Below are 23017 nucleotides of genomic sequence, written 5' to 3' on the forward strand. Positions count from 1 at the left end.
ACTGGTGAGGGAAGTAGGAGTAAACATTGCAGGCGGGGGGGGGGGGGGGGGGGGGGGGGGGAGGGGGGGGGGGGGAGGGGGGGGGTGACAGATGGACTAAATTTACGAGAATTGATACTGATGTGCAGAAAAGGCGGCCAAAGGGAAATGAGGATGTTATCTGTGTGTCTTGGAGCTTTATATTTTTATTTAACCTTCACGCATGACGTTATAGTTACATTTCAGCTTTCACGTTGAGCTTGCTTTTTAAAATCAGCAAAGTGATTTTTTTTGCAACAATGGAGGATGCCATTGAAAATGCTAACACAAACATACAGGCCTATTTGAGAACCAATGCAACAACACAAGCCGTTCAGAGAGACTGATCATGTAAAGGCTGCGACCGCAGGTTACTACTATTATTCTCTTCTGCCCAATTCTGTTGAATGTATATTACAGACCACAACCAGTGAATTTATGATAAGCAGCACTGTTTATTTCCCACCTCCCACTGTGATATCGATCCTGCGAGAAAAATCCAAACTGAGCTTCCTTACATAGTCCTCATCTTTTCAGTTATGTTTTCTGATAAAGAATCTGTGTCATACAGTAATAATAATAATATTGACAGCTCAAGTTTGAAAATATTTATAAAGAGCATTCATTCGACCCACATTGTGCATTAGCCAATGAGCTGTAATGTTAAATAAATATGTGTTATTAGGTTTATTCAAGTGTAAATTGTGCGATAATTGGAAACAAAATGTTCACTTTCTTTGCTGGTTGTTCCAACATGTTAGGAATCATTTTGCTTTGTGCAATTTATATTTTAAAGGTGCACTGTGTTGGTTTTGCAGTTTCAACAATGTTACTTATTTTTCATCCCTGGGAATCAAACCATTTTCTGATGCCACAGAAAAACATTTATATAAATAATTAAATTAATATCATAAAAGTGTGACTTTGTTGTTGGTCAGGGGCAGACCTACAATATATTGTGAAAGAAACAAATGACAATGTGTTTTAATTTTGTAAATAAATATCTCCCCCTCTCGGCCGACAGTGTGCATGCAGTTCATCATCATTTCGTGCAGATTCGTCCTCCTAAATACTAAGAATCATAAGTATTTTCTTAGACTGCCACTTCCTCTGACACCTGTGAATTTCTCCACCTGTCTCTGAGTTTCTGGAGAAGTTTGTACGCCGGCTCCGTGTACTGCTTGTTGGCCAGGCCGAGCACCAGCGGCACCACCGCCATGCTTCCGATACCAGTGCAGGACAGCACGATGTGAGCGGTGGAGCTCCACTTGGTGTCGCTGAGCAAGGCGGCGATGCAGACGTGCATGTAGATGAGGTAGGGAACCCAGCACGCGAGGAACGTCAGCGACACGGCCACCACGCAGCGAGTGTACCGCAGGTTCAGCCTCTGCTCCTGGTCCGAGGCCTGACTGCCCCGATCCACCGAGCGATGAAGGCGGCATATGTCCTTCAGCTGGCCTCGGGTGATCCACAGGACACGGCCAGTCATGGCAGCGATTGTAAGAATAGCAGGCAGGACGAGTCCATACACCTCTAAGTATATGAAAGCGTTGGGGAATACTCGCCGGTACGAGCAGCAGGTGGTTGCATTTGTTGAACAGTTTGAAAGTAGAGTCAGATTTTGGCTACTTGCACAACAACAGCTGTCCCAATCTGGTCCTGTCCAGTTGTTCCACCCAAAAGCAGGTAGACATGCGTACAGAAGCGGAGGCAACCACACCACGAGCAACGCCAGAGGAAAGCTGCGATGCATCCACAAGTTATTATAATGCAGGGGGTCGACAATGCAAATGTAGCGCTCGTAATGCACCATTACCAGGTTGAAGAGGAACGCCAAGAAGAGGAAGTTTGGAAATACGTGGGCCACCAAGCAGGAACTGAAGCTCAACTCCCGGTTCAGGCCCATGAGCGGTATGAAAGGCAGCGCTACGCCCGTGCACATGTCCGCCACCAGCAGGCTGAGGAAGAAGTAGTTGGGCGTGTTGTGGAGCTGGCGGTTCCAGGCGATGCCCAGGATGATGACGAGGTTGGCCAGGATGATGGAGGTCGACAGTGGCAAGGTGATGGCATAGATAAGCTGCTCCCCGGAGAGGCTGGTGAAGGAGTCGTTGTCGTCCATCTCCCATCAAGGTGTAGCTACCCTGCAGAGAAACACCGTCATAACTGTCACTGGAATAAATGAAGAGACTTGGGCCTGAGCTCTTCCAGAAGCTTATCAGAAAAGGGCAGATTGTAGGATGAAAGGACAAAGAAATAATAAAAAGATGTTTAGGGGAGAATGGAAGAAATAGGGAAATCAAGGAAAAAGCTGATTTTAGTTCATTTCTATTTCATTTTCTTCCTTCATTTCTGGTGTGAACATCTTAAATATTCTACCATTACACCTACGATTTGTTCCTGCGGCAACAGAACAATGATACGTTTTCTTGCCCACTGAAACAAACTGAACCTGTGTGTTCGCTAACAGCCAAGACCACGTTAATGGACGTTCTGCTACTGTCAATCAATAATTTATCAATGGGGACTCTGGAGTTACACCGGCCTTTGTTTCTATTATAATGTAGAAAATGATATCTTGAGGCGAATTTACCACACAGACATTTAACACATAGTTTTATCTTTATGTCGATTGGTTTTATGATTCAGTGATTATTGTGTCTCCCTTTTAAGGTCAGTGCATGTTCTATCTGCAACCACAAGAGGATTAACAGTGCAACAACAGTTTTTAATAAATAAACACATTATATATGAAACCTTAAAATCATATATTGCACCATATCCTTATTATATATATATATATATATATATATATATGTATATTTATAAAGGAGCACACACCGATTTACAAGCAACAAAACTCAGTGAAGGGAATTTTATGGTACCAAAGTCCTGTTCCAGTTTCAGTGAGCACTGTCTTAAAAGTGTCTTAAAAAGGTATAAACATGCACAGAAACATTATTGACTCATATTTAGTCTGGCTTGGTTTTGTGTTTTTCTGTCTATTCTATTCTTTTTCATTTAATTATTTTAAATTATTATTATAATTAATAATCCTGCACTCCGGTCTGAATATCAAGAAAAATATATATTGATCTTTGTCTTTTTATGCACAAACTAGTAATACTCTTACCTTTTGGGGATGAACAGTCCAGACTTGTATCCTCTGCCAAAGGAAATTCAAGTAAAACAGAGTTTCTTATCACTCTCCTGTTAACTTCTCCCTGCATTTCATACCCACAGCTTGTGCCACCTCCACCGCAAACTACAGGAGCTTCTATTATCATTTAAAATCCTTTCAGTCCACTCAGCCCCAGCAGCCTTCTCACACCACTGACCCAGAGAGAGACGCAGAGAGAGAAGAAAAGTGTGCGCCTGTTCCTCGCAGATACTTTAAAGGGGAAGTGCATACTGGAATGGGAGGAGGAGGAGGAGGAGGAGGAGGAGAGTTACAGACTAGTGTAGGTCTGTCTTTTCCTGAGGCGGGGGGGACTGGATGAGGCAGAAATGACCAGTAACCCTCAAATCTTACCTTTATTGGCCCCTTGGCATATTTCTGGCCACCACTGTCCAGGCCTGAAGTGCACATCCATGAATGGAAGACGACGATGGGAAGCTGTAATCGCCAGCAGCCTGAAAAATGATAAGAACATTCCAGGTTAACATCAGTGTAGTGCATGGCATGTTGTTTGTCTTCACACCCTATCCTCAAGAAAGCCCCCGATATTTATGATATTTATCATCTGCAACCAAATAGCCCAGTTGTTGCCAGGAAATTGGATCTAAATCGAAATATAACGTGGATGTCAAGTTTCTGTTTGAATCTAACAGGAGTAATCTTATTTACTCATTTAACAATGAGAATGGATTTTAAAGGACCCACCTTCAATGTAATCACATTATTATATTTGAGTTATTTGGGTGTTAAAAGTAATTTAAGTAATTAAGACACTGTTTAGTAGTTTATTAAAGTGTGAGTCTCTGCCACACTACACCCCAGGTTGGTTAAAACAAATGCTAAGATGTATTTGTCCCAGGACCGGCCTTAACGTATACTTCCAACATGTAGGTGTATATAAGAGTTGTCACAGACGTCTCATATTTAAACACAGCGTTGGATGGAAGGCCGGCTCTGACCTGGTCTCTTACCCAAACACAGGAGGACTCCTCGGCTGATAGTTGGGAGCCGAGATGGATGAGCTCCAGTCAGATAATGGTTTTAAACAGAGATTTTCCTGAGAGGGAGACACTGAGCAGGGAGGACGAGCTGGACGTGAAACCACAACATCTTCAAATTACCCAGGAAGACGTGGAGCATGGTGGGTTTCCTGGAACACTGGGTCCCATACAACAGTAAATCAATGATCTAATCTGGATTGTTTGTGCATAACTTCAAAGTGGAGTGTGTTGTGATTAATCAAAGGTGCATGGAGTCAAACATAGACCTCAACAGGCAAAGGAGATTCCATCTTATGTTTGTTAATGTTATCCAGCAAGCTAACATTATTTAGCAAGCTAATTTTATCCTGCATTGCCTAGTAAAGCTAACGCTCCAGTCAAGCTAATGTTAAACAGCATTGTCTTGTGATGCTAACATTGTGTTGGCTAATGTTACCCACTATTGTCTTGTGATGCTAACATTATCCAGCATTGTCTTGTGATATGTCCAAACATGCTAGGTAGTTTTCAATCATTGAAAACAGAAGTCACTGCATCCAATCTTAATCATATTTTAAAATCAGTAATTGTCCTGATCTGTGCAGATATTGTCCAGAAAATGTTACCATGACCGTTTTCTGAAATAGATGCTTTGTTAGCAGGCTTGCCTCCTCTTCCTCCACACATGTTTACCTTGGCAGCAACATCTGCTGTCAGCACAGAGGCCTGCAGAGAACACGAGCTTCTCTTTAATAGATCAGACTTCAGCCCCGTCAAGGTCTAAAAGGTGATACTCCTGTAGACTACTCCTCGCCTTTGTCTCACTGACCTTTGAGTCCAAACACAAAGCTGTGACAGATGAGGAAAATATCCTGCTGACACTTGACAGGTGTTCTTTTTCCCCTGGTTGTGAGTTGACCTTCAGCCCGGCTGTGTAAAAAACACTGCTGCTGAAACTGCAGGATGATGATACATGTTTTATTGTTCATTTTGTATACAAGCATATGTTTCAGGAAAGCATGGGCTGGGTCACGAGGGCAGAAATTGAGAATAGTCAGACTGTGGAATCAGCTTATGTAACTGATGTTGCCCTGACTCCTCACCCTGTGTGTTGTTGCTCTATTTAACCTGGTGAGCAGGAACGATGTCCTGTCAGAAATGGATTGATATTTTCAGTTGTCAGAATCCGACCCAGCAAATTTCCAGAGTGATGCTTAACTGTAAATCAATGAAAAATACCTTAAAAACAAGCATTCAGCAAGGAAAGTTTTAAAATATGAAGAATTCTAAACAGGGTTTGGTGTATCTGTCACAGCGGCAGCTCTTCTGGTTTAGGAAGCTGGGGATCATGGGTAATATCCACCGATCAGTTGCGTTTCAGTTTAGTGAGTGCCTCTATTGATTGATTGACATAGGCTTTGTCTTTTAAAACCATCAGTTGCCGGGACACAGAGCCAAACAGAATTTATCACCAGTTTTATTAAAATGAAATTAAGTGTTTTGGGTTGAAGTAGAATTCATTGTGATTCCAACACATGAAAGTCAGATTGTTTTAATTAACAGTAATGTCTTTATTAACAACACAATAAAGAGAGCCCTGTGTATTTGAGCTGAATTGCATCTGCTCATTACACACTATCTGCCTGAACAATGCACAACCATGTTTGTGCTTGTAAGTGCATCACTGCCTGTCCGTGTGAGTGAGTTATGCTTGTGCACAAGTACATCGTCAGACACACACAATGATTGCGTGAGCTCAGAATCCAGGTAGAAGGAAGAAGCACTTGGTGCACAGGATACCATGTCAGGAGTTGTTTTTCCTCAGTGTGACGGACAGCGGAGAGGAGAGGAACCAGGGAGTAGAGAAAATAAAGGGCAGAACAACAATGGAGTTTAAAGAACAGAGGAATAGAGGCTTGGACCTTTAAACGTGTGTGAGGAGGAGCTGGGAGGAGTGCAGCAGTCTTGTCAGGAAGTAGTTTCAGTTCCTGTGAACCAGAATATACATTCATATAAGTAACTGTACACAAGATGGTAAAGTTTGCACTGCTGAGGGGTTTTTCAATAATTAAGTACTATAATACTGCAGCCTTTATATATAACAGGATCAAATTAATTTACAAACGCAAATATTCAAAGCTATATATTTATGATTATGTTGCAAATCTACAAACATGAACATATGAGGTCACACACAGTCATCCTCCTCGCTTGATTCTGCATAACCAAGAACACCCACTTGCTGTTGAGTCATTCTGATGAAAACATTTAAAAGGTAGTCACTAACGTCATTGTACTTTTTCCAGATAAAGCCCACCAGCCGTAATGACGGAGGAACCTTACGTGAAGGATCATGAACTCACCATTTCCAAATAAAGGTAAACCCCATATTTACCTCTCTCTCCCCTCCACTGCTGATGATTGTGTTGGTTGGGTTGTTTGATCGTAAGCAAGATTTACAAATGTGGATCTTGTGAATTTAAATAATGATCAGATTGAGTTTCTTATCCTTGGAAGGAAATATTAATACTACTATATGTTTTACAGTATTGTGTCACCTTTGGGCCTATTCTCTGTAGAAGATAATTCTGCAAAAGAAGATGTAAACATATTATCGTACACCTCTTTTGCATGTTTTCTTCAACTGTGAAACTGAATAATACCACTAAAAATCATTGTACTTCTAAATTTCACCCTGGAGTCTGGCAGCAAACTAAGGCTGAGACCAGATCAGACTGTTGTTTTCCTCAAATGATGATGATGATAAAAATAAGTTTCTGGTCGGTGGGATCCCAGGGGTGAATTTGGTGCCAGTCAGACCGACTTCAGGTTCACAGAATCTCATTGAGGATCAAGCCATATTAAAGTTAACTACCCACAGGAGACAGATATTTGTCGCTGAAGCAAGGACACAAGGATTTATAACTTAATTAATGCTCTGAATGACATCTTTTGAACTAATTGTAAAATAGTCAAAACTGTAAAATAGAAGAAGGGAACTGATAATTTAGTTTTTTCCTATCTTTCATCAGACATCTGCTGCAGTTTTGGAGAGATCTACTCCCTTAAGATTCCTGTTGACTCCAAACCAACTCATCTCCTTTTTTATTCTTATCTGATAAAAGTAAATATAAAACATCTGGATCCAACTAGAATCAATGTATGGTCCAAAAAAGTCGAGAGGCCACTTGAATTTAAGAAGCTTTTTGCTTTTTTCCCCCAGACTTTCCATGTCACCATGAGCCAAACAATGACCAGTTCAGTCTCCAAGCCTCAGCCAAGTGGGTAAACAGACAAAAATAGTTATGAGTATAAACTAATTCCTTGGTTGCAGACATTTGTCACAAAGAACACAGGCTGTGGTTGAAAATGAATTTTCATAATTACTCATGTTATTTATTATTTTGTATTTACATTTTAGCTTACATCAAAGTTTGGAGAGATAAGTCAGAGCTGGAAGACCACACACGAGAGGGAAACTGAGAAATGTCATCTTGACATTTAGCATACAAAAAATCCAATTGTAATAAAAATAATCATAAAGAAGAAATGAAATTGTATCTCGGAAACATTTTAATAGACAGAATATTAAGTGGGATGTCAAAAACAGGACACTATAATGTATCACTCATTGAACTCCACTTTGTGTCAGTGTGTGCATGATAATAGTAACGAGGAGCGGCTTGTTTTTATGAATCACACTTCAAACTTTAAGATGAGATCTGCTGACCATAACTTCCTTTTACACTCATTTACTTTAAAAAGGTTTTAATGAATTACTGATGAAAAAAGGAGAAATAATGTGTTGGATGCTACAATCCCACTGCAAAAGATAAAATGGTGAGACCACAAGTGACAATTGTTTAAAATCCTGAGGAGAAGTGAACAATGTTCAGATATTTCTTTTAAAAATATCTTTCTGTTCTTCTTGTCTCGTCTCTTCCAGCTTGTTCTACCGGTCGGGTCTTTGGAGGCAGAAGACTTTCGCCTGGTTGTCTCCTGAGGTGGTGACTGCGAGAGACGCATCCCTGATGGACAGATAGACAAAGACAGTTGGACTGAGATCAAGAGTATCAGACCTGCCCGAGCCTTAACGAGGGCAGCTATCTATCTTGTGACGCAGTCGTACCTGTTGACGGCGAAGTCGAGGATTTCTGCGGTGTGGCCGTGGTACTCGGACACCATGTTGCCAGAGCGAGCGTCCCATAAGCGCAGAGCTCCGTCTAAACTGCAGGTGGAAACCATAGAAGAAGACTCTTCCCACTTCAAGTGAACGATGCCGGCCTGGAGGAACACAAGAGAGGAGTTCAAGGTAACATATGCATTTCCAAATGAGACACCGCCCCCCCTCTTTCTGCTGCTGGTTACCTCGTGCTGGCACCTGTGTCTCAGGACCTGTGTTGAGAGGTCGTATATGGCCAGAGTCCCATCCAGGTATGCCACCGCTATGAGAGGCAGGCTGGCACCAACAAGAGAGATGAGACATTTAAAAAAAAAAAAAAAAAAAAAGGAATAAGCTGTGAACCACAAAGCATACAAAGACGACCCCAGATTGTCCTCACTACTCTGACGTCTCTTAAGTATCAGAACTTTTCTCTCACTATTAATTATGAAGTTATTTTTGCTATATTTCATCCCTCAAGGAGCAGGGTCGATTTTTCTTATCACAGGACTTTGAAGAAAACTACTAACACTCGCTCCTCTTACCCTCATTTAGAGCTTAGCTATAAAAATCCAAACAGGTTTTTGATGCACACTCTTTTATGCTTCAAATGTCGACTCTGAAAAATACAGATTTCTTTATCACACACCTGCACTTCAGGAGACAAATATTTTTAAAAGACAAGCTCTTGAATCAATTTCCTGATTAAGATCAACAGTGACTTATCTAATCATCCATTTCAGTTGAGCGGTAAAATCACAAAATATTATTTCAGCCCTGGATGAAGAAACTGTCAAACTGTCAGTAGCTGGTGACTTTCCTAAACTTTACAATACTTAAGAACTCACATGTTACAGAATCCCACAGATTCAACGGATGTTTCCTCGTCTTTCGATCCTTTTGCGTTGCCTCCCTCCGCAGAGAATACTCCAACAACCTTCACACACACACACACACACCAGAGCAGATATTGAAAGAGAACTCTTTAAAAGAATAAAACGGGTGATATACGGGTATAATGGGTAATAATTGTTTTATTGCACTGAATTGTGTCTTAGTCTTCATAATACTACTTACAGAAAAACCATTATTCCCTCTGTCCTTTCCAGACTGTTTTATCATAGCGTTGTCATGACACCCACCTTGCCCGTAGCAGTGTTGATGAGCTTGGCGTAGCCGTCCACTGAACCCGTCAGCACCAGAGAACTGTCCTTGTTGCACGCCAGGCAGGTCAGCGTTCCCCGGTGTCCGTCCTGACCTGTTAAAAAGGGATGGACCAAACATTGACCACAATTAAGAGAGGTATGTGTAGTAAGTTTAAAGTACAATCAGTCTGATATCATTTGTTTACACTGATTTTATATTTGTTGCTCTTGTGTCTTTTAATTGGTTGTAGATCTGAAACCTTTGAAGCTTCACTTATTAGATTTGATTTATTCTTGTGTTCTCTATGTATATAATTGGAGGGAACATACATCTATGTGCTCATTTTAAGTCACCTCTACTAAAAAGTTAGTTAAAGCATTAAATGTAAAAGGTAAAAGGAGGATTAAATGACACAATAGAGCTGCCAGACTCACCTTTAACGACATGGATGGCGTTGCCCTGCTTCAAATCCCACACACGTACTGTCCCGTCCTCGTATCCCACCACAGCCCGTTTACCTGAGAACAAATAAAACTAGAATTACTACCTATCCAGCTGTTGTCTGCCTTCACTGACCAGTGCAGCTTCAGTCTACATGCACTAGGTGTTACCAGTGTGCAGGCAAAAAAAAAAAAAGATACACATTTGAATTTGAAGCAAAACTATTATTTATGGTCATAAATATTGCTTTTTACACATCACATTATTCTGGGCTTGATAAATATGGTCCCAGGCTAAAGTGCTTTAAATTGTATGGCTCTGTGTCTTAGTTTCTTATCCCTCACCATCAGGGAGGACTTTGCCGGTGGTGGCCTGGCACGCAGGACTCTGGAAGGTTTTACAGTCTCCTGATGGGATCTTCCACATCCACACGTTGCCGTCGCCTGTTCCCGCCAGCAGCACCGGAGCACAGGGATGCCACTCCAACCACTGAGGAGGAAGCAGCGCAGACGACCGCAGATTAACAGGTATTTTACACACGGATTATATGCATTTTTCTACTAGAGGCAATGAGCAGATCTTGTAATCATTATTAGTTGTGTGCCTTGCTGACGGGCAACTTGGCAGTCACGGTTAAGCTCGAGGAGAATTTCCGATCCCCCATTTCCACCACAAAAAACCCAACAAAACCTCAGTGTTAGTATTTGTGCATAAAGTCCTTCAGTCCCAATAAAAGCACATACACAAGTGCTTACACACGCACAAACTAAAAACACACATTCAGGGTGACAAAGCAGTTTTTTGGGATTTGTCCCGAAGCCCTTTACCTCAAGATCTGCCACTTCAAAAGACCAGATCTCCTCTTTGGTTTCCACTTTCCAAACTTTGATCATGCCGCTCATGTCACCCGTAGCCACCAGCGAGGAGTCGTGGCTGAACATGGCACACGTCACAGAGTCTTCATGGCCTGTTGGAAAGGGTCATAATTTAACTGCACCGATGTTCAGACGTCTTCAGCCAATCTGAGCCAAGACATGAGCAGTTCAGCCAAAGTTACTAATCTCCATTTCAGATGGATGGGTTGCGGCTCCCTGTTATTTTTTAGGGTCAAGGCCTGGCCATCAGACGCTTGCCTGCAAGCTCCACTCCTGGCCCTGGCTCCAGGAGGGCGCCTCAGTTTCCATATTTCAGATGAGGTTACCCGATTTATATGTTGCAGTTAAAGTTCAAGGTATCTTTGTTATCCCAGAGGAGCAATAAGTTGTACAGCCAGGAGTAACCATATATGGTCAAACCACATAATAACAAGAAATACATCACAGTGAGTCATTTAAAGGGCTGATGGCTGCAAGGATAAATTATTTTACAAATCTATTAGTTCTGCATCTTGGTAGAGCTACAGGACCTTTAAAGGTGATGAGGGTCATTTAGGGTCATGCCAGCAATTCTGTTGCACACGTTGAGAATACCCTGCCACTGATTCTTACGTCTGAGGGTAGGTGACCAGTAGCAGCAGTTAAAGGGGAAAGTAAGAGCAAATTGATATAACAAGAATGGAAACGAGTGAGAGAAAACAAGACTGAATACGTCAACTTGGGCTTTGACAAATTGTAACTGTTCGAACCCTGATTGTGACACACACCACTCACCTTTGCACTCAAACAGCACCTCTCCGTTGCTCACCCTCCACACGTAGGCCTTATCATCCTCTCCTCCTGTCACAGCCAAGCTGTTAGTCGCAGGATCCAAGCTCACGCAAAACACCGAACCTGGACAGAGGAGAGGGGAGATAAAATCAAACCTTCACCAGGCTCGAGTTGCCAGAGCGTAACCAACATCACAGATCTGACACAGGATGTTACCGGTGTGTTTGGAGAAGGTGAGCTCGCTGTCATCCTGCTCTGCCTCCGCTTCCATCTCATCCTCCGTCTCCCAGCCTTCATTGTCATCAAAATCTGCTTCTCCGGGCTCCTCGAAGTCAACATCTTCCAGGTTTTCAGCCAGATCATCTTATAGAAACACAGAGAAACAGTCAGTCTGATTCCAGTCAGCAAAAACAAACATATATCAACGTTAGCACTGGTTGTCACTGGTAAACACTGCTAAGAGCGTCCAGGTTAGCTGCAGACTGTTGATCTACCCACCAGGACCCGGCTCCATCTCGTTTAGCTCGATGACTTCAATAATTTCCTCGTCTCCGTGGAGCTCAATCGTACTTTCCTCCGTGTTGTCCATGCTGCAGGCTAATAAACACGACCAGGGGAGTGAAGCGAGTTCAGGCTAAAGTCGTCACGTGGAGTTAAAAGTTAGACTCAAGCTCGTAAACGTCGCATTTAGTGTTGTGCAGATTCACATGAGTGAAGTTAAATGTCAAAATAAAACGTCCCCGTGTTTCCCTCACATGTTGAGCTGGAGGGACCGGCGCACAGTGATGACGACACACGCCCAGTTCCGTATTGAGCGTTGTTTTGCTTCGTGTCCACAAGATGACGGTCGCACACAAAAGAACCTGAGAGGACGTGAGTGTTTTAATACTCCCACTGGTTTTTGTCATTAATATAAAAGTAATGAATGCACGATAATAATAACAAAATTCAAAACGACGCAATGCAAAGATGCTGCTTTCACTCAGTGGTGAAAGAAAAACGTGTAAGATCAGATATGAGTGACATGAGAAAAAAACAGAGCAGTATTTTATTTTTTATTGCCACAATGTAGAAAGAAAAACTACAAGTAAAAGTACTTTTTTTTGCAAAAGAACAAAAGTATTAGCATCAAAATATACTCAAAAGTATAAAGTATTTTTATAGGAAGTAAAAGTCCTTGCATGTGCAGAAATGTGTCTCTATTTAAAGATAATCACCTAAACTTCCTCGTTGTAATATTTTGTAATCCTTCCCTTTTGCTTGATCATAATCATTCTCTTCTCTTACCAAGCGATTCTGTTTGTCTCCTTCATTCACTCCCTACACGCTCATTTCTCTGTAGTGAGCTGTAAACTGACATCAGACGTGTGTGAGTCATTATCATCATCCTGCTTCACCACTTATAGGTGTAGAGTCATGCAACCGTAATTTACTCATCTGTGATTACGGGGGCAAAAGTGAAGCAATATACAGGATTGTGATACTTCCTATTTTCACACCATTGTGCAGATTTTTGAGGGTTTGTTTTAAAATGCAACTACACGTAATTATATTAATCAAGCAAAAAGCACGTAATTAGTAGAACTCAAGCTGCACCAAATTGCACATGCTAATAGATATCAGTCCCCTAAATATACCTGATACTTTTCATCTAGATCCATTTATTATTCCCTGGGAAATAGGTCAGAGATTTTACCTTATGCTGACTTATGCTGCATCCTTCCAACAAGTTTCATGACGATCCGTCCAATAGTTTTCTGTAACGCTGTTAACTAACAGACAAACTATCAAACTAATGAAAACTGAACCTCCTTGGCAGAGGTAATAAATCGCTGGCCTTTGACCTCTGTGCACAGGGTGACCGACAGGAATAAGCAAAGATCTAACAGCCCATGTTGTTAATGTGTATATTTATATTTACAGTATTCATTTGACTGCAGTAAAACAGTGGGGTGACATAAAAAGCTAATCTTATTATTTGCTCCATTGCTCCATTTTTAAAATCCCTCTCCTCCCTTTATTCACCCCACCTTCAAACACTCCCTGCATGGCCAGAGATATTTTATGAACACTTGTCTACTTCAGGTTTTTTGGGTCGGGGTTTTATGTCTTTTGCTGTATGCTGCTGGCAGGAAGCTGGCCGACTCCAAACCCAAATAAGTTTTACTGGCTGCTGAAGGCCTTCCATTTCAACCCCCCCACCGGAAAAATACAACCGTCTGATGATGCGGTGAAATGTGGAAACATTGGGGTGTACGTTATTTAGACATTTAGAATCTGCCCTGAGTGAGAGATGAATAAACTCTCTGTTATGAGTAACGCTGGAAGAGGCTGTTGAACTTTCACGCTAGTCACAGGCGTTTGATTTAATCAGTTTTCTGCAGTTCCTCTTTTTTTTCTGGTCATTGTGTCGGCGAAAAGACTCAATTCAGCTCCTGTTCACATGAGTTTGAAGCTCGAACATTGACGGATTCATTTGGGGTCATGAATCATGTTTTGGGACATTTTTACTGCAGCAAGTAGCGGTTAATTTAGAAGGATGACGTAAACCCTCATCCAAAAGATTATATTTTCCCTGATAATTATTTTTTTTTCAAACCAAAACATGGCAACTACTCAGTGTTTCCTGAAAAAATGCCTCTGAGAGAGCAGTTAAATCATGAGACACACAAAGTCTGCATTCCAGACAATCCTTTTAGGCTTATGTGTATATAAAGTTCAGAAAATGCCAAGAATGAAAATAAAAACTGATCAGTCGCATCAAAGATAAAGGCAGTTTTAATCTCAGTCAGGTATATTCTAAAAAACATTTATGTAACAGCGACCATGAGCTGCTTTGACCCTGAATAGCTTGTGATTCACTCCATGAAATGTAATGAAACACCAATCATGGAGAAAAAAGAAAATTATCCCACCCCTTACTTAGCTTGTCTTTTTCCTCAAGCTCTCAGAAAATCTTGTGAGGTTTTGAGCAGATTCTCCACACGATTTCACAGATTATCAGGGTTTGCAGGTTTTTAGAACTCCACTCATGAACTCAAGTACTGCAGGTACATGATTTGAAAGTTTGAAAAGGTTTACATGCTCTAATGTTCAGAAAACCTTCCTTCATATTGTCCATTGCTGCAGCTCCTATTTCAGTCTTTGTCTAAACGACCAATTCACTGGTGTACCTGCCTGTCACTCAGCGGCCTGCCTGCCTGCGCACACTCTGCCCCTGCTCTCTGAAGCATGAGAGGCACACAACGCTGAAGCAGAGATGATAGCCAGAAGTTAGTGAGCGATTCACTGGAAAAATCGGCCTCCTGCAGTCAGAGCGCGTTCATCTTCCGGTTCAAGGGTGTGGGATGTATCGGTTGCAAGTGTAGCCTGCTCTAGCTACCTTTGAAGAACTATCAAATACTTCTCAAAAGCAGATGTTATGTAACGATCAACAAATTTGCGTTAAAATCAATGTACATTTTGTTGTTGTTGATAAGATTGATGCCTTCGGGTGTGTTCAGCACTGCGTGAGGTTTTCTTGCTGTGAGTGATTTACGAAAGGTTTTGTCTTTCTCATCTGGATCTGCGTATTTTTACCCAGACTGCACTCTGGGAGCAGCACGGTGGATGGGCTTTCTCTGTGCAGGAGCGACCCGTCATAACATCATCTCTCGGTGTATCACTCCTGCAAGCTGGTTTACATCTGAAAACACAGGACACACTCTGGGGGCGCTGTTACTTTATAGGCACACACCCACGGAAACACACATTCTCTGCCTGACCAGGACATGGAGGCATTTTCATCTACTTTGTGCGTGTGTGTAGCACATACACCTTTACACACACATGCATGCACACCTACACAAACAGTATCAGTAATAAGGCCTGGGAGCTGTTGCTGTGTGAGCGGTAATTACTCCATGCAGCTCACCGAGGCTTTGATGGAAAGTTTTAGACTAACTGGCTGGACTGTAAGAAGCCTTGACTCTGCTTCGTGTTTACAAGAACTCTTTATGGGTCCTTTTTGCTCTCTTTTCTCTCTTAAACACTCATTTCACGGCATCCTGGAAATATTTTATGTCTCGCTTTTAAACCCTAGCAAACTAACATCGGAGAGAAACTAAACGCACATCCATTTACCTCCGAGCCGCTTCACATGCTGTCAAATGCACTGCTGGATGTGCAGAAGTGCTTTCTCTCTCGTTGGCTTCTTTACGACGCTGAGGTCTGCCTGCTTTGTCTGCACGCTGCGCCTGACTCATGTGGGAGCGTGCTGGGTGAGACGGCAGCTTCCCTTCTCAAACCACTAACAGCCAGTTGTGTGTGTACTGCAAGTGGTCTGGTCCACAGCCTGTGTGTGATGTGTCTGCTGTGGTACTCTGCGCAGGCCCTGCACACTCGCCTGTTGACTCTCTGGCCCGATCGCTGCTCCTCTTCCAACAAAAATGGTGTATTTTTAGAACATCATTACTCTGTGCTTTTTAGCCAGAGTCAAGTAAGGCACTCTGGTGCAGATGCTTTTAAAGGCATCATGCTCCAAATCAGAGGACTCACAGAAACCCTCACTGGATATAAACCCAAAGTGGAAGCAGGTGATGGCGGCTCCACTGGACGCAAAATAGTTAAACTAACATAATCAGCGATTTGGCAACCCGAGTGTGATGTTCACTGAATTGCAAATGTGCTGCTCTGGGCAATATAAGCCAATCTAATCCCTGCTTTGACATCACTGCTCTGGACACACACACACACACACACACACACACACATTTCAGTGTTTTATGCATGTCAGCATCAGCAAAAGCCCATAGACAAACTATACGGTGCAGTTGTCCACGATTAATTTGTGCTCCCTGATGGTTGATCAGAGTATGAGACGATGAAGTTTATGTATTTGCTTACAATCTGCTTCTTATGGTCAGAGAATCATAGTCAACACAAGTTTTTCACATCAATATATATGTAATAAAGTTTTTTAATCAGTTAAATTTTGCTCAACTAACGACAAATACTGCAAATTTTACTTCTTTATTGTTAATGATAATGCATGACTAAATTAACATAGTAAATTAGCAAGTAACTGAAAAATAACTACCTGCTTTGCTGTTGTTCCGTATACTTCACAAAATTTGCGTGGCTGTAAATTCATACTTGTCATATTTGCTTTCTTGTATAACCGGTTTTCAGTGCAGGTTGGGTTTTGGTTTACTTTTCATTTAATTACAGTCTAAACCTTTTAAACAGTAGAAACTATTTGTTTTGCAGCTCTGAGGCCCTCAAGAACTTACTCAAGCACAACAACATAAGAGATGCCTCTCAGACAGACCCGCTTTACGTAACCGATGCTCCGCAGCTAATCCACAGAAATTATCATTCTTTGTTGCTATGGATACGGCTGTCCCAAATGACTTCCCTTGTACTCCAAATGAGGATCAACCTTGATTAATAAATGCAGGTTGAGGCGGAGCAGCACAAAGCAGGGACTGAGTTAAAAATACTTAAGAAATGATGACAGTGACTGAGGAAAGGTCACGGCTCATGAAAGTAAAGTTGCTGAAGTGCCCTTGAGCAAGATAAAGAGTTGCTGGTGGACAGTGACCCCTGATCTCCCTGGAGAGGAGGAGGGTCGGTGAAAGATGGCGGCAGCCTTCGCCCAGCAAGAATTATAAAGTTATTATATAGAATACAAATTTGAATTAGGTAAATGGAATAAAATAATGATTTGAGAAGGTTTGAGAAAATCAAAGTTAAATTTCCTCCTCATATTACATATGAAGAACGCAGCAGCAGATTGTTCGGGTCAGACGTGTTCACAAGGGCATCTGAGCATCCGAGCACAAGTGACTGTGCGTTCTAACGTGCAGCTTCTCCGTCTGAAGGCAGCTCAGATGAAGCCGACGAGGATCTTAATATGGCAGCTGTCTGCAGGAAAATGACAGTAAATGTAAACAGTGGCTGTAATGACTGGCTGTATCATCCAAATCTTTCTTCTCTCTGCTGAATGGCATCCTAGCATAAATCTGGGCAGTAATGAAGTTCTGTCATGTTTCAACAACTCTTCCACCTCCTCGGTGCGATGGCGTTATTCATTCAGGCCCAGAATCTAATCCTCTGAGAAAATTGTGTGAACTTCAATGAGCTGACGGAGGAGCCTGAGGGTACAAGAGGAAGCAGAGAGAGCTGAGTGAATGTGTAGTCTACCTGAGCTCGGTGAGAAATTACACTGTCTCTTCCTGCCTATGTAGCATATATATATATTTAGAAACTGGTTAGCATATTACAGTTATCAAGTCGGCTAAACCAGGCTGCAGTTTTGCTGGAGGGTGTTTGCTGAGATTCAGAATCAAATATTAAGTAATGAAAATGGAAGCATATTGGATCAGAGGGGACAGCGGGGAAAGTGTTTCATGTTACGATGAGCAGGAATTGGATAAATAAGTTTAATCTCACCTTTTACTGGTGATGGAGAATGAACAAATCTTCAATAGATGTAAATTTTTAAACCATATTTTATCGATTAATGATATCTTGAAGCCCATTGAGTCTGTGCTTGTCATATCATACTCGACTATGACTGCACAAGAATGTAATAACGATGCCATGGGCAATAAAAAGAATAATAAAACCTCATAACTGTGCACCACAGAGACACACGATGCATATATAAACATATAAACATCTCTTTAATAGACACATTTTCACCCCCACTAAGGAGGTTATGGTTTGTTTGCTATTCAACAGGATTATGCAAAATCTAGATCTACTGAATTTAAATCTCATGCAGGGGACCGTTGGACCATGGTAGAGTTTAGGTCGACCTTTTTTAATTTGTATTCCTCCAGTCTTACTGACTATTTATTCAAATCATTCCATAATGTTTGATTTCAGGGACCTGGGACACTTGTATTCTTATACTTGTGCTCCTTAGTTTATTATTATCATTATTATTATTACCTGAATTATAATAATGAAGGAATGGATGATTGTTGTTATTATCATGTGGGATAAAGGATTTTTATTATAAATACACATCCAGACACATGTATCCCTCTGTAGACCAGTGGATCATCTCCTTTCACCAGGCTAACCCCGCCTCTGTTAGATGCAGGGGCGCTCCATGTGACGCGGAGACAAAAATCCAGTATGGCGGAGTCTGTCAGGGGATGATTTTTTTTTTTCCTCCTCCTCCTTCTCCTGCGCTGAGAGAGAAGAAAAAAACCCTCCGGAGAGTATCATGGGAGAGAAATAGGAGGCCGGCGGGACACATGTTGGGACGGCTGGTCTGCGTGTAGCTGAGCCGCTGGTGCTCTCGCGTCCTCCCGGGATGAACGCGTAAAACCGAGCCGCGCCGCTTTCGGTGATGATATTCACACGCAGGGATGCGACGCACAGACGCGGATTCACCAAAACAATGTCCGGCTGAAGTTTCCGCTCCGCTCCGCTCCCCTCCCAGCGTCCCGGTTCTTTTCTACCCGAGCCGGAGCCGCATCCACATGTGGTAGGAATGTTTTCACCTCCTCAAAGTGGGGTTTTCCAGGCGCTTTATGGCTCCGTAGCGGGCGGGAAGTGTGGAGGCAATAATGGGGGGGAATGGACAGGCTGAGGCGATGTTTATTATGCCGATTGTTGCTGAGCTATTTATAGTGCACGGCCGAGGCTTGGGCTTTTACGCAGTCTGCTCCGTCGCCCTGTGGACGTGTTGTTGAGGAGAAAAGCAGTAAAATCAAGGTGCAGGCCTGCGCAACTGTGTGTTTGTGTGTGTGAATGGTTCGGGATGGGCGGTGGTAATTCTCTGCATGCGTCAATCTTTCTGTTTTTGTGAATGGGGGCGTACGGGTCGTTGGAGCAACATCAGAGCTGCACATTGCTGCAGGTTTAAAGTGTCGATAAGCTCAGGAAAGGTTCGGTTGCAACGAATATTAGTTTGAAAAGGTGTTGTGTTGTGTTTGGGTTTGTTAGTGTGAGTTTGGAGAGGAGTGCAGGGTTGGGCTAACTCAGTGTACCCACCTTTTTTGTGACAACATAGTCTAGCAGCTATATATATATATATATATATAATGATAATAACTTTATTTGTGTTGCACTTTTCAAACCTTTACGAGGGCAAATAAAAACAAGAAAACAAGCAGCAAAGGCAACGAGCAATATAAAACACTCGCATTTAAAATCAGAGACACTAAAGGAAAAAAATTTAAAATCAATGACAGCAAATTCAATTTTCCATCAATACAACAAGTAACAGCAAAAGAGAAACAGAAGTAGTAGATTAAAACAATCACGGAAAAGCACATTTGGGTGAAACAGATAGACAATGTTTATTATGCTGGAAATTAAGAACTTATTGCACGTTAATTGATGCATTTATGGAAAATTGTTATCTTCTTGTTGCTAATTTTGGTGAAATTTTCCACCATGGTTTTAACCCATTTTCCAAGTCTTAATTATTTCTTTACTTTTGGGCTCCAGGGCTTGTCTCCCCAGATCTGTCACCCTGCATCAAGCAAGCTCTTTTTAGGGACAATGGCCTAACACACACACACACACACACACACACACACACATACACATGCATGAGAATGGTGTTGCTTGAAGCCCCCCTGGAGTGTCAGCTACTCCCCGTGACACACCACCCACCACCACCCCTCCCTTTGCCTTGATTTTCCATCACAAAGCGCAAGAGTGCGTGCACTGTGCAGTGACCGACTTTTTTGAGGGGGGGCAATTTGTCCTGCGGCTGTACTGTCTGGCCCTCTTGTCTTGAGACCTGCTCACACACACACACACACACATGCATGCATCCATCCTGTTTCTGAGGACCTCTGAGACCTCTGCCAACACATATACACACACTAGGGCGTGAACATGCACATCACCCCCCCCCACACCCCCCATGCCCTGATCACCACCCCTCCTCCACCCACCCTGCCCTCAGGCAGTTTTACCCATTCTATTTGTGGTGGTAAAGTTGACTTGATGCTCTGGACCAGAGTCGTGATTGCATCTGACACTCCCGCTCCAGGCTCGGGGAATTCAGGCTACTCTCTGAAAACAAAGAAAAGATCATTTATTTACACAAACAGTGAAAAGACCAATCATTTACACTTCCAAAAACAAAGAAAAGAGCGTTTATTCCTAAAACAAATACACGAATCAGAGTTTCCCATTTCCATTTCTGTATAGAAAGTAATTTTAGCTTCCTTTTTCCATATTATTTCTTAATCCTGGAGCACCCCAGTCAAAAAGAAACTATGTCTGGGACAAGCAATTTATTGCCCGATTGGTTTACAGCCTGGTCCAGTGGAAGCTTGAGGTTGAACCTGAGGTCATATTGAGTTTTCGATGGTGGTCTTGGATCGAGTGTTTTATTTCTAAACAACCTTGAGTACATTTAAAGAGGCAGTCGTCCATAATTGGCCAGAAAAAGGCTCTTAAATAAAAATGAGTATGTTTGAAGTGATAGGCTACCAATTACCAACTCAGCATATCAGGGGTTTCTCTGTCGGTTTTCAGAGGTCTTAGTTTCATGACAACTAACTAGCTTCACTGAATAAAGTTAGTACATTTTTATGAATATCCATGTATATTAGCTTGGTTCGCAGTTTATTTGGTTGTAAAATAGGCTACATTAGTTTTATCTTCTGCCTCTCTCATACTCCTACATTAGTTTTTACTTCTCTTTACATCCCTTTGGCTCAGTTTGGCTCCACGAATGGGGAAACCCTGCAGAGGAAAACATTTCAAGTCTGCAGTTGCTCAATTTGCATTTCAGCAATGTACACAATACAGGTCTTGCCATTTAGATAATCCATTCTCTGTGTCTGCATTTAAACATATAGCTTATTCTTGGCCTAGGTTTGTGAGGTTGCCTTTTGAGTCTGGCTCTTAAAACGCTTATCATTTAAGTGATTTGAATAAAAAGTAAAGGTCTCATATGATAGTAAACTGAATATCTTTGTGTTTAGTATTGTTCATCTGTCAAAACAAGAACTATAACAGACAATTTTAATTTGTGATGAGCGATTTCTGATGTTTCATAAGTTATTAATCAAGAAAAGAATCCTAAATACTCTGTTTTTTAAAGGAAAGTAGTGATGTGGTCCTTTTCTCCTCTCTGTCAGGTTGGTACTGGTGTCAGACATCGAACTGCTGCTCTGATTGGACTAACCAAATCAAAAGCCTCATGGGGATTGGATACTGCTGCATGCTGGACGTCTGCTTCCTGTTTCCAGCCTTGAGGGATTCTCGAGGGAGCGTCCTGAGTGTTGGATCAGCCTGAACGCGTGCACACACACACACGCACCAACTCTCAATCCCAGACATCCACAGTTTTGGCAGGACGAGGCCTCTTTATTACCACCCTGTAAATCACATCTGCACTAACACACAGACAAACACACACTGAACGCCTGCTGTAGTGGACACCCACCCGACCGATCTGTCAGTGATGACATCACACAGCCACCAAGGTAAGATCATCATCACTATTACTTACTAGCAATCAAAAATCAATCAGGATAAAGTTAGTATGTCACAATTTGCCTCTTTGGGTAATTTCAAGGTTTATATGACCATTAAGATGTTGAGCTAATGATGCATCCACCTCAAATTTCATCAAAAAACTAAACTAAACCCACATTAAAGTGAGGATTTTTGACTTAATGCAGCGATTTATTCATGTTTATGGAAATGAACTCATTTGAAAACCATATGTGTCACTTGAATATGTGTAGTCGATTAAAGCTGATTTAAGAACCAGCTCATGGTCTGATATCGGTGAAGACTTTTTGCATCCAAGGTTTAGATTCCGGGGGAAACCATAAATGCTTGTAGACATCAAAATGATCCGATGCCAGTGCGTTTCAAAACATATAACTTACTTTCGCAGCTGTGTGCCTCTAATCCTGTATGAAGCATAGCAATCATTGTTGCATGGCCTGGCTCATGTTAAAACCTAAATACATGCATTCTCTGACTAACACTGCACTACCGGAAATCTCTTCTTCTTGAAGTGATATGCGGGAAAAGAAAATTCCATCTTTATCTGCAACTAATATGCTTGAAAGGCGTGGTATCGTTGCATAGATTTGTGTACTTGTCTCTGCCAAGTATCACAGGCATTTCTGATGCTGGTATCAGTACTGAAACATCTCTATGTGCCAGTGTCGGAAAAAACATTAGGTTGAAATAAAATCAAGGACTTTAAAAGTGAGAATGACACAGACAGTTGATCAAACTCAGTAACATCCCCTCAGCCTCTGCACTAAAAAGAAACAGCGACCCGTCACTGCTGCTGAAGCATACTGGGAATCTTCACTTGTGGAGTAATGAGAATTTAGCTCCTCGGTACAGTCACATTAAGGGAGATCTCTCCACTGCCACACTAATATATATTGTGAAAGATTTGTTTAGGAACGCAGACTGATCACGGCCCGCTGAAATGCAATAAAACATTTTAATCTGGTTTTAT

General features: G+C 41.9%; 3 protein-coding genes across 5 annotated transcripts in view; 1 reads left to right on the forward strand and 2 right to left on the reverse strand.

Moving 5' to 3' along the window:
* Positions 1-156: 156 nt before the first annotated feature.
* gpbar1 (G protein-coupled bile acid receptor 1) lies at positions 157-4301 on the reverse strand. 2 transcript variants are annotated; one of them, XM_020103878.2, is made up of 3 exons: positions 4165-4301; positions 3548-3648; positions 157-2159 (listed from the first exon to the last, which is right to left on the reverse strand). In XM_020103878.2, exon 3 carries the CDS (start codon positions 2135-2137, stop codon positions 1112-1114), a length of 1026 nt encoding a protein of 341 aa, XP_019959437.1. In that variant the 5' UTR covers positions 2138-2159; positions 3548-3648; positions 4165-4301; the 3' UTR covers positions 157-1111. The 2 variants fall into 2 exon arrangements, with proteins under 2 accessions (XP_019959437.1, XP_019959438.1); XM_020103879.2 differs by lacking the exons at positions 3548-3648; positions 4165-4301 and adding an exon at positions 3149-3383.
* A 3242-nt stretch (positions 4302-7543) lies between these two features.
* aamp (angio-associated, migratory cell protein) lies at positions 7544-12369 on the reverse strand. Its single transcript, XM_020103930.2, has 11 exons — positions 12067-12369; positions 11785-11931; positions 11572-11691; positions 10750-10889; positions 10267-10411; positions 9916-9999; positions 9478-9593; positions 9184-9272; positions 8542-8632; positions 8303-8457; positions 7544-8201 (listed from the first exon to the last, which is right to left on the reverse strand). The coding sequence occupies exons 1-11, from the start codon at positions 12155-12157 to the stop codon at positions 8126-8128; spliced, it is 1254 nt and encodes a 417-aa protein (XP_019959489.1). The 5' UTR covers positions 12158-12369; the 3' UTR covers positions 7544-8125.
* Positions 12370-12401: 32 nt separating this feature from the next.
* LOC109644624 (histone deacetylase 4-like) overlaps positions 12402-23017 on the forward strand; it is a 54593-nt gene continuing 43977 nt past the window's right edge. The window contains exons 1-2 of one of the 2 annotated variants that reach the window (XM_069520627.1): positions 12402-12441; positions 21669-22016. In XM_069520627.1, coding sequence (XP_069376728.1) covers positions 21995-22016 — 22 coding nt within the window. In that variant the 5' untranslated portion in view covers positions 12402-12441; positions 21669-21994. Of the gene's footprint in view, positions 12442-18717; positions 19049-21668; positions 22017-23017 lie in introns of those variants that run through there. The other variant, XM_069520626.1, reaches the window with a different exon arrangement.

This window comes from Paralichthys olivaceus, chromosome 24 (genome assembly GCF_024713975.1).
Source record: "Paralichthys olivaceus isolate ysfri-2021 chromosome 24, ASM2471397v2, whole genome shotgun sequence".
NCBI classification, from domain to species: domain Eukaryota; kingdom Metazoa; phylum Chordata; class Actinopteri; order Pleuronectiformes; family Paralichthyidae; genus Paralichthys; species Paralichthys olivaceus.